The sequence below is a fragment of the Dipodomys merriami genome, unplaced genomic scaffold (assembly GCF_024711535.1).
Source record: "Dipodomys merriami isolate MVZ:Mamm:240054 unplaced genomic scaffold, mDipMer1.0.p SCAF_15, whole genome shotgun sequence".
NCBI classification, from domain to species: domain Eukaryota; kingdom Metazoa; phylum Chordata; class Mammalia; order Rodentia; family Heteromyidae; genus Dipodomys; species Dipodomys merriami.
In genome coordinates, this window is record NW_027202826.1 from 9,567,169 (window position 1) to 9,579,516 (window position 12,348).

The 12,348-nt window shown below is 33.4% G+C and overlaps 1 protein-coding gene across 3 annotated transcripts in view; it reads right to left on the minus strand.

Moving 5' to 3' along the window:
- Positions 1-12,348, minus strand: part of Lrba (LPS responsive beige-like anchor protein) — a 445,034-nt gene that overhangs the window by 205,577 nt on the left and 227,109 nt on the right. For all 3 annotated transcript variants that reach the window (XM_070022191.1, XM_070022190.1, XM_070022192.1), the window contains exon 38: positions 4,762-4,886. In XM_070022191.1, coding sequence (XP_069878292.1) covers positions 4,762-4,886 — 125 coding nt within the window. The remainder of the gene's footprint in view (positions 1-4,761; positions 4,887-12,348) is intronic.

A 12,348-nucleotide genomic window follows, 5' to 3' on the forward strand; every position in this document is an offset into this window, starting at 1 on the left:
GTTAGCAGCAGTAAAATTACCAACAGTACTCTAATACACACCACATGCGCTGGTGTTCAATTCTCAGTGGTCTAATAGCTTTCCGTTAAAGAACTTTTTTCTCTTCAAAATTAGAAGAAAACTTTCCTGAGCATAAAATAAAAGATAATTACATGTTTATATTTGCTACGGAAAGGTATAATTTTTCCCTTTCATTTGCTTTATACACAATCAACCATTATAAACAAGTAAAACAAGTATCAGTTATTATTTTGATATCTTCTGTGAATATATTCTATAATAGTCTAAAGTATAAAAGTTTAACGTTAGAGGTGAAGATAGAATATACTTCTTAAATTTCAATTCATATAATTTATTCTAACTGAACAGAACCACTATTCATATTATTATTAATGAACTATCTTTCACATTATCTTTAATTCTGTTTAAGTTTTTATCTTTAACCTACTAAACTGCATTATTACATAAAACATTGTTACATAAAATGAAAAATGTCCATTAGCTTTAGAAATGACTTGTCTTCAATGCAATTCAGAACATGAATCCTGGGAGAAAGGCTGGTTCTTAAAATATAAAGTTCAAGTTCCTTAGAACAAGCTCTGTGTTGAGGCCACTTATCTAACCAACAAAGGCAGGTGAGTAAAATTAAACAAAGAACAAAACACAAAGGAAACTAAGGAAACTATTCAAGCTGCAACATATAAAACCTCTTCAAATAACCAACCACCTAGTCAGTAAACAGGAATCGCCAATAGTCAAATGTTACAGTAAAAGAAGCATATACTCTAAGAACTAGTCACCTCATAAAAAATAAAGATTACTACTGAAATAACAAAGTGACTTCAAAAGTACATAAAATAGAGATGGGTAGCTGTCTGACATGGGTAGTATGATGTGAAGCACATACCATAATTATATTCTGAATTGGGATGTATCAATTACTATTATTTTAATCTAATTATTTCCTCTATAGTTTATGCTATTTCCTTAAAATATACTCTAGAAAAATAACTGAGACTACAATGAAAAAAAGCCAAATTACCATAGGTTCCCAGAAATTTCAGTTTTAGTATATATTGATCCTATAGAGAAAGCAACATTACCTGGCATTACCAAAATTGTGAGATAGTGGCTGATTTGGGACAGGATCTGTCATTCCTAGGAAACCAAATGGTTACTTGTAGTCTTCTATGAGTTTCCAAGTTTAAACTATGTTAAAAATCCTCTTTATATATTTCTATTAACTGTAAAATAAGAATACTGAATCCAGCAAGATTCTAAACTATTTATGGCTTGAATTAAAACTAATCTTTCTACATTTTGTATGTGGCTTTAATTTATAAAATTTCTATTACAATTAACAATTACGAATTTTAGAAGAGAGAACTACAGTTAACCTGGGCTTCAGTCCTTTATCTATCAAACAGTATTTCAGTCATTTTCCACCTCAGTTTCCTTATCTGTAAAGAATGAAGGTATCCTAGACTTAAGCCTCAGGTGCCTTCCAGATCATAAATAACTGCCCAAGTGGGCTCTGTGCATTAAGAGTATGTTAGGAGTCACTGCAATGGATTGTTAATAAATTCAAAATTATAAAATGGAAGAAATGCCCATCTTTTCTTGCTGCTACTAATTTCGATAAAATATTTAGTCATAAGAGGAAGTATTAATTTTAATTTAAAAATAATACTTCGATCCTGCAAAGTTAAAGAAATTTCCCATTACAACATGACTTTTATAAATAACCACTTTAGAGGGTCTCTGTTTGAAAAATTACCTAAAGCTCTTTTCCCCAAGCAAGTTAATGTGAACTTGGGAAGGGCAATTAAATTGTCAGAATTAAAAAATTTGTTTTTAACTAGAAGGTAGCCAGAAGTAGAGTCATGGGGCTGGTATTGATCGCCCAAACAGAGAACATCACTCTTCAGGTATTTACTCTGCCACCTTTACACCAGAGGCTTTCCTTCAAATCAAATCAATCTGTAAAAAAGATGGCTCTTAGTACTAAGATATACACCTAATCTCCAGTGGCACTTCTATTTAGATGACTTCCTTTGATAATGATAATACAATTCAAAATATTCTAAGATTGCATCGTTTAAAACGTATCTTCTTAAATATATTAGAAATAAAAGTAAAAATCATAAAAGTAAAATCCATAAACCATTAACAGAAACCTCTCTCTAAATATTTACATTCAGCATTGAAGTGTTTATCCACATTCAGCTATAATTCAAGTCTTTTATTATATCGACTCTGATTTTGCATAGTTGATTCGTAATGCTTATTTTGATCACTTCCTTCATACTCCAAAAAGATGGAATTCCATCATTCACATAACATTTAAATTAAATGTTCACTAAATGTCACTTGATTTAATACAATATTAAAAATTAAGCTGTTGACTTATAAAATGCATTAGCATAAATTATGCTGACACCAAAGAATACCATAGTATAATCCATTTGCTAAGTATCAGAATTGTGTACAATGTTCTTCATATTCAAAGTACATGTACATAAAGAATTGTTTTATAACTAAAATATAATACTTGATATACTAAAAAAGATTTTAGTAAATATTAAATATGAACTTCCTCTTTAATTGTAAAACTACTGAAGCATTTGCTACATATTTGTTTTCTTTAATATATATACTTCATACTTAAGTTATTGTTTTTGAAGTTATTGTTTTTGAACCTTTGAAATGTTTTAAGTGTTAGGCATCATAAGATTAATGTAAAATATTACAAAATAGGATTAACTCACGTGAAATGCTTAATTTTATTTCTGTCAACTTAAAGATTGATAATATATAAACAACACCGTATTAACCTTTCAATTACTATCCAGAGCTATTAGAATAAAATCTGCTTCTAAACAGGTCAAAAAATCTTAAGCATTAAAGTATATTTTCTTTCATCCAGCATCATTGCAGGTGCTTCAAATTTTAAAAGCTGACATTACATTATTTTTAAAGGTAAATGTCAATAATAAAATTGAAAAATACTCATTAAAAATCCCACAACACCACAAAATAGTTAAATGTACTACTTCAGATAAGAATATATTTTAATAAGCCTTTATTTAAATCTATACCACATATTTTGAATTCGATCACTATTATTTCTTTCAGGATAAAGGAATATCAGCTTCCTACATGTGATTTTAGAAAACAAGCCATCCCCTTCTAGATATTACAAGAAGAATTGTATTTTTATTGTCTTAGACCTCAGAACTCACAATTCACCTAAATGACAGTTTAGAAGACAAGAGAGAAAGAATATTAAATTTCAAATTTAAGTGCACATGGTAAATGCTGTCTGTGTGGCTCAATAGGATAAAATTGCAAATAAACTTATTTTTTCCATGTAAATGTCATTAACCAAAAAAGAAAAAGAGAGACAGAGAGAAGAAAAGGATGGAAGGGTTGTATAATTCTAAAAATCTGTAACACCACATAAAAAGTATATAGACCCTAAAAGCAAACGTGGCATAATTAATTCTATATCTTATATCCTTCTCCACCCCCTGGAGTTGAAGATGTAAGGCCCTGAGACTATTATTGCTTTTAGATCACTTTGTTATTGACTACTCTCTGTATGATCATTTATTTTAAAGGACTGATGTCACATTTGGTGTTATATCTGAAGACATATTGTGGACATTTTCTTCCAGAAATGGCTCTTTAAGGCTGAGTGCAAGAGGTTAAACTGCCTGACTGAGGCCAAACCCTAAGACTACTGATTTTTAATTTAAATTCTTACTATCCTAACATGCACCAAACCTTACATGGAATCTATTAAATATATATGATTGTTATGTTTCAGTTTTATGTAATATCTTACTGAATAGAATTTAACATTTACTTAATTATATTACATATTACTTGTTAACCATAAACTGCTGCACATTGAACTAATATCCTAAAAGGAGGAATGATTTCTTATTTTATTAAAAATACCAATTTATATTTTTTAATAGCAAAGTAATTTTAATATGACGAGGGGCATCATCCCTTTCATATATCTTTAATTCACTTTCCAAAAAAATCATAATTTAGTGAGTATGTTTCTATGATCAGAGAAAGTATATTATTAAATTCACAGGACCTTTCAGGTTTTCCAATTTGCTTGCTCTACTCCTACTTAGATGTAATCACCATCACATGCAGTGTGACAAAATGGGGAAAATGTTTTGTTAGGCTCCAATAAAAAGCTGATGCAGAATAGGAACATATGCAAACAATGCCTATTCTCTTTCTCCATGAGCCATCAATCAAAACCTACAAACCAAGGTTCAGAAGTACCTGGACATGTGGACATTTATTACCATCATTCCCACTTCATAATCTCCTGCTAAAATACCATGGATGAAGGAAAACTCTGTTTATACAACAGAACCTAGAAACCTATTTGGTTTGTAAATGCTGGGTTTCTGATATACATGGATTTAAGGCAGGCTTCTGAGATTAATTTACTGAAAACTGAATGTGTTGCTTAAAAAGACAAATACATTAGCCGTGTACTCAAAAGCAAAGAGTCTATGTTGAGTTTTGTATGTGTAATATAACAAGTACTCTTGAGACCATAATTTCTTAAGATTCTACACTAACTATAAAAAAAATAACTTCTTTCTGGGGTAAGAAACTGAAATGTGGTGCTGGACCATTTTACAGTGTGCTTTGTAGTAATGAAGTCATGCTCTTCATTACCAAGTACTGTACCTGCTGCTATTGGCAAGGAATGCTTTATACACTGACCATGTTCCACGGCTGTTTTTAGTGTCGCTTCAGGATGTGTCGATCCTAGAGGGTTACGCACAAATCGTCGTCGGCGCCGCAAGTCATCTTCCCAGTAGTCAAGGCGCCAGAACTCACGAGGACGACTACAATGAAACAGAGAAGCCACATATGTTAGCAATTATCAAACAGCGTGGTAGCACTGAATTTCTGCATAAAGCTCTCCTTGTTTGCTCTGCCTTTATTTTTTTTACCCCTTCTCCATCCTCTTAATTCTCCCTCCATCTCACACTCCCCTTTGCAATCTTTAACTTAGGTATGTCCTTGAAAATAACAATATCACCTTCCAGTCTAAGGAACTCCTTTTCCTTTTCTTGGAAGGTGAAATGAGCACTAAATACATCATTTTGAAATGAATTGCTGACAGTGTGATCAGTTTCCCCACACTCCAGTGGCATGTGCTCTGATTTCAGCCTCATTTCAGCCTCAGCAGGGCACCTTTCTCTGTGGCTGCATTTATAAACCAGAATAGGGAAAAGGCTATTATAAATATGGTATAGCATTACCTATATTAATCAAAGTCTGTCCCCCTTCATTTTTCTTCCTAATTTGTGCCTTTTTGCACAAGGTCAGTAAATCATACCATGAATTCTTGGTCCAGAAAGTGTTAACTTTAATGAATATCTCAGTTACATGGTTATGTATGTGATAATAAAATATTACTCTGTTTAGATGTGCAGGAATTTAATTAAAATAATCTCTTAAAATATTCATTACATTTAGCCCCTGAGGCTTAGAACAACACAAGAAAATGCATTTCTTTTCCATTTACTGTTTTTAAATAAACCATTCCTGTAGAGTGAAATAGCAATCTATTTTCAAGCAAATCAGATTGAATTTCTGTTTTATGTAGCCTGCTTTTATATTTAATTAAAAACTACATGCTATATGATGTGCAATAATTGCTATATCAAAAACATGCTTTGGGAAATGTACTTTTTAAAATTCAAGTTCTATGATTTTTCTCCAATTATATATATCTTTTATATGGCAACATATAAATGTCAACTTTTCCTGCTGCCAAGTAATCATGATCTAGAATGTGGAAAAATATTTTATAAGGAAAATCATATGAGGTTATTTTCAGGAATAACAATGATGTCTCAAGAATCTATTTATTCATTAAATAGAGCACAAACCCTGTAAGTTTCAAGAACAAAATTTAAGAAATTCTTCATAAACAAAATTTCTGCAGGAATGACTAATACAAAATAAAACCAGAGTTGCATTTCATGAGCTAATAAAATTATACTTGTCAGAAGTGACAAATTAGTACTCTTGACCAAATGACAGTTCCAAGATACCCATGTAAAACTTATCCTTTTTTGATGTTTTAAAAAAGACGTCTTCAAATTTCAAAAGACTTATAAATAAGTATTTCTATTGATTAAAAATTATCACAAAATTTAAAAATATAGACAATAAACAGAACATTAAAGAAAATAATTTAAAAACAGTAGGAATCCAATGGTCTTTGCTGAGAATGTAGAATAATCAGAGACTACAGGAACAACCAACACTTCCTTTGTTAATTTTAGTCATGCATCAGAAAAAGGAGATGTACTACAATTAAATGGAATACAAAAACAAGTAAGGGTTGTAGTCCTCAAAGAATCAAAATGCTCTTTTACCATTCTACTTTTCTTCCTTACTTTGCTATCTGAATTTCAAGAAAATTATGATAGGATAACATGTAAAAATAAATAAAAATTTCTATAAAATATGCATGTAAAAAAAGACAACAATTGTTTAAACTAGGTTAATGAAATAAAATTCTCCTCTGTGGAGAAGGAAAAAGGAGGTACACAGATGGCTGTGTGTACAGCTTTGATAGTCATGGAGCTTGGATAGGTACTTCATCATTCTGCCTACCTACATTTATCTGTTAAAATTATTATCAAATATCAGCCAGGATGCAGTCGTGAATCACAGGCTGTTCCTCGTCTTCAGGGGAATGATACAATGAGGGTCTATTCATCAGTGCGGCAATCGGCACAAGTAATTAGTTCCCTAGACTGAGATCTCCTACAAAGCCTATTTCAGTCAGCACCACAAACATATGACGATGTAGAGCTAATGAAAGCTGCTAAAATTTGTTAACCTTTTATGTCATCAATCCTTCTAATACTCTATGTTCAGTATTATGCAAAGATGGTAAATTATTAATTTGTCATTCATCCATCCTTCTGCATTTGATGTCAAATTAAACGATGCCATTCTTCTTGATAACAATTAAAATTATAAGAGATGTTAAGCTGCTATGATAAAATTATTACTAAATTGAGCAACAACAGATTCTACTATAACGTATACAGGGACGTCAAATTCAATGACTAACAGAGCACTTGCAGGATTTTTTATCATATATATAGCACAGAAATCAGAGATAATACAAAATGGTTCAAAAATCATGAAAGACAATATACAATAGTAGTAACCACAATTAGGAGAAAATAAAATTATACTTATTTTGTCCTCTCTCATGCTAACAAAAGATGGTCAAAACAGTGACATTGGCTGAAATAAAAACAGCCATATAGGAGGATCAGACAATTAGTAACAGTAAAAAGTTTCTTAAAGTAAGGTTCATTTCAGCTAGCTATACATCTGTCTTCAAATATGAATATTCTACAAAAATAATTAAAACACTTTGTTATAATCCAAACAAAGAACTTAATGCTGCAGCACCATGATATTCACAATCTCCTGAAGCACTATCATTTCAGGACTATCTTCTCAATGTAATGTTACTATAATTAAATGTAATCTGAAGGCCAAGTATCACTGGAGGCTAGTATCACTTATTCCATACCATGTAAATTCCAGACTGTTCCAGGTGATACAGAATACCAAGTTTAGGAGAGGCTTACTTCTAACTGAACAGTTTTTACACTCATTAGTATAATAGAATTTATGGCTGGTGTGTAAGAGGCTGAGGCAGAAGTGTAGAAGCTCAAGGCCAACTTGAGTTACATAGTGAGATCTGGTCTCAAATAAACAAAATGCAACAACAAAAACTGGTACTTATCCGCTTCCTACAGTAGTTAGAGTAATACACACACACACACACACACACACACACACACACACACACACACACACACACACACACACACACACACACACACACACACACACACACACACACACACACACACACACACACACACACACACACTCACAGCAGTATTGGGGTTTGAACTCAGAGACCTGCACTTGCTAGGCAGATGCTCTACAACTTCAGCTACACCCCTAGTTGGTTTTGTCTTGTTATTTCTCAGATGTGATTCTTGTGCTTTTGCCTAGAGCTGCCATGGACCAAAATCTTCCCTCCTTTATGTCTAAGTACCTGGGGCTGCAGATAAGTATCAGCATTCCTAGCTTGTTCTCTTAGACAGGGTGAACATTTTATTCTACCTGGCCTCAAACTGAGATCCTCTTATCTCTGCCTCTCAAGTAGCTGGCATTATAGGTATAAAACTGTTATTTACATATATGAGATTTCTTTCTCTTCTCTCCCTGCTCCTCCTTTTCCCCTTCTCCCCTTCTTCCTCCTCCTCTCTTCTTCCTCTCTGTCTATCTGTCTCTCTCTCTCACACATACACATAAACATTTGGTGGTACTGTGATTTGAACTTAGTCTCACATTTGTTAATTAGACAGTTGATCTTAACTTGAGCTACACCCCTTTGCTTTAGTCTTACATTTTTACCTTTAACAGTGATCTTCATCTATGCCTCTAAGTAGCTGGAATTACAGACAAGAATCACCATGCTCAGTCCTATAACTTTATTATACTAGAGTACTATTATGCAGGGGGATGAATAATCTTTGGCAGTCAACTTATTTTAAGTCTTGATTATTAACTTAAAGATTTCATTGTCATTAAAGAAATATTAACCAGGCACCAGTGCTCACACCTGTAATCCTTGCTACTCAGGAATCTGAGACCTGGATATTTGAGATTTGAAGCAGAAAATCCAAGACTCTTTCTCTGAATAACCAGCAAAACCAGATTGGAGGCCTGGCTCAAATGGTAGCATACCAGCTGTCAATGAAAAAGCTGAGGGAAAACATAGGCCCAGTGAAAGCCCCAGTATCAAATTGTTTAAAAAAAATACATACAAAACAAAAAGATACACTTTCCAAATGTCCTTTCTAGGGACAAAGTTGGCAAACTGATCACACTTATCCAATTCATTTATGTGTTACCTAAATAATACAATTTTAAGCCAGGTGTCAGTGGCTCCTGCCTGTAGCTAGCTACTCAGGAGGCTGAGACCTGAGGATCACAGTTCAAAGCCATCTCAGGCAGGAAAGTCAGTGAGACTCTTATCTCCAATTAACCACTCAAAACCTGGAAGTAGAGTTGTGGCTCAAAGTGGTAGAGAACTAGCCTTGAGCAAAAGAGCTCAGGGACAGCATTCAAGCCCTGAGTTCAAGCCCCAGGACCAACAATAACAACAAAAAATGCAATTTTAGAGGTATGAACATGGAATGTTCAGAAAAACTGAGAAGACTGTCTCATCAACAGATTGCTAGCAAAATACAAATATGGAGAGAAATCACTGTCAAAATTTACAACTATACCTCTAATCACTAAACAATATGTACATCTTTGTATGTCTGTATCTACCCTCCAAAGAATTCTATTAAAGTTCTGACAACACTCTCACAAATGACACCTACATTCAGTCCCATTAAAATCTGAAATAGTGTTCAAATTATGGATGTGAGCCTAGGTTCTCTAAGCTCTGATACCTCCTCTCTGAAGATATTGTACACAGGTCTACTCTTGGGACACAATATTCAAGTCCAAGTATGATCTTTAACTACCACATGTCTGTCGTGGGTAGCACTGAAGTTAAATGTTCTAACTTTAATTCTAATAGTCTTCATTTTACTTTTGTTTTTCCATTCTTGAACCTAATTTCAAAGTTTTATACTAAAATTACATGGAGGTCTAATTAACATTTCTAAGTGTGAGTTAGCTGACTTCTATTTTTTAATTGTATGTGATGTGTGCATACAGCTTTAACACACTGTATCATCTATATAAGTAAGTACAAAACAATGTAATTCAATGTGCAGAGTAGATATTCTCTGCTGTATAAAGACACAGATAAATGTGGGGTTTTTTTGAAAGTTTAAGTAAGGACATTTTATATATAACATGGGTAAAACAGGGAGAAATGGAAAAGAAAGCAAAAATATTTTCTTCTTTCCATGCAAGAAACAGGAATTAAAGACTCCACAAAAAGACAAGATTCTTGAAATCTGAAATAGAGATAATATATCTTTAGATCCATTACTTGTTCTTTTACAAAAGACCAATTGTGGACAGTGTGAAAATAAATAACAATTCACAAAGTTGTGTGTGACAGACTAGACTGAAGCTACCACATGGCTATTGAGCTGGACAACTCCAGAGGGCGCTGTTCTCAGCACACATTGTCGTCCAGTGTGCTCTAGAGTTACACAGGGCTCATTCTCATCATTGTGTGGTACCCCATCCATGTGTTCTGAGGCCAGGCTGCCTTTCCTCCTCCCCATACAATGCTCAGGTTTGTTACTCTGAAGGTAAATCTAAGCCCAGGGAATGAGAAAAGAACAAAGCCTCACAGATCAGTACCAACTAACAGTTAAGTGAAATTAACTAGTAGCAGTTAAACAGTGAATATGTATTTGCTCACTATTGGAAAAAGTAGTCAGACCATTCAGAGGTTTGGTTGTCAAAACAGAGGCAAAATTCAATGAGTATTCAGTAATGAAGGACATAAAAACACTAACAATTATTTCAACAAAGTCATTATGTTCAGAGAGCACTGTGATGTTCCATTAGAGTGGAATGGTTTCCCCAGCAATGTTGTTTACTGAGATCAGTGGTAGGTATGTAAATATCCCAATTACTATAAACTAAATAATCATTCCATAGGGTCAGATTTAATGAAATGTGAATCTTTGTTCATAAAAGAATGCTAGCTTTAAAAAGAAAAACTGGCCAGGCACTGGTGTCTCTCAGATGCCGAGATCTGAGGATCGCAGTTCAAAGCCAGCCCAGGCAGGCACATCCACGAGACTCTTTTATCTCCAATAAACCACTCAGAAAACCAGATGTGGAGCTATGGCTCAAGTGGTAGAGTGCTAGCCTTGACCTGAAGAGCTAAGGAACAGTGCCCAGGCCCAGAGTTCAAGCCCCACGACCACCAAAAAAAAATGAAAGAAAAAAAAAGACAAAAAGAAAAACTGGCACAATGCAATCATATTAGAAACATTTCCCATTTTTCCATCTTGCCCACTTTGCTCTGACAATACCTGGTAAGTCTTGACCTTAACAGAAGTCAATAATAAATTCTTCTAGCTAAAGCACAATTTTAAGTCCTAGAAATTTTTAGCACATCATATTTTGTTCTTAATTTTTCATATTACCAGTCATTGCTGTTTAAGACTCCTATCTCTGGCAAGATTCTATTTCTATATTTTTATATTAAAAATTCATGATAGACATTAGCTACAAGTTAAATAAATGGTAACCCCTTAAAAGCGGTAGTAAACATTTTCTGTGCACTGTCAGCTAGAAGATAAAGGTGCTTAAGTTCTAGAAAGGTTTCACATTCTGTATAAATCTTAGTGAAATAATGCACAGGTAGTACAGGGCATCACACGATGTGAGGAAATGCTTTGTCTCACAAACTGGAATCTATGCTGCTCATGTAGAGATAGACAAAGAACAAGGCTAACTCAAACCTGTTTTCCAAATACTAAGTGTGGGTGATCTATGTTCTGTGCTCTCTTAATGCAAAAGACAAAGAGACATGAAAATTAAAAGAACCTCCAATTTTTTGCATCTTAGCTCAGGAGACTATTCCAAACCACAATTCTGTCTTTAGTGAGGCCTCATTTGTAATTTTTATATGACCTTGAGAATAGTGTGTATGTTTTATTTGATTATGCAAAATTATATTTCAAGTAGTTGTGACTTTCTGCATGGTACTATTCAGTGCTACTATTTACACTGCAAAGCCATTTAGAAACTCAACCTCAATTAAGCATTACCAAGGACATTTTCTAAAATAACTGCAGATTATTTAAGAAGTGATCTCAAGCTTCCTCTGTATGCTGTTAGTCTGTTGATCATTTCTTTATTCACTTAGGTTTTTTTTTTTAAATCAGGAAGTAAGAGCTGACAAATCAAAATTTAAAATTTATTATACTATCAATTAACTTTCTAAAAGGCAACTAAAAAGTAAAATATAATTGTGTCATTGGAAAGGAAATTGAGAGGTGATTATTAAATGTAAAAACTAACATTAAAATAGTTAACATTTATTGGTTTAGGGCGCACTGTACTAGATATTTTGCTATTTTGTTTCCAGAGACATACTTTATTATTAATGTTTTTTATTGTGAAAATACCGTACAGAGGGGTTACAATTACATAAGCAAGGTAATGAGTACATTTCTTATCAAGCATTGTTGCCTCCTCCTTTGTTTCCCCTTACCATCCCTGCCCTTCCATCCCCACTCCCACTAAAGTTGTAAAGTTCAT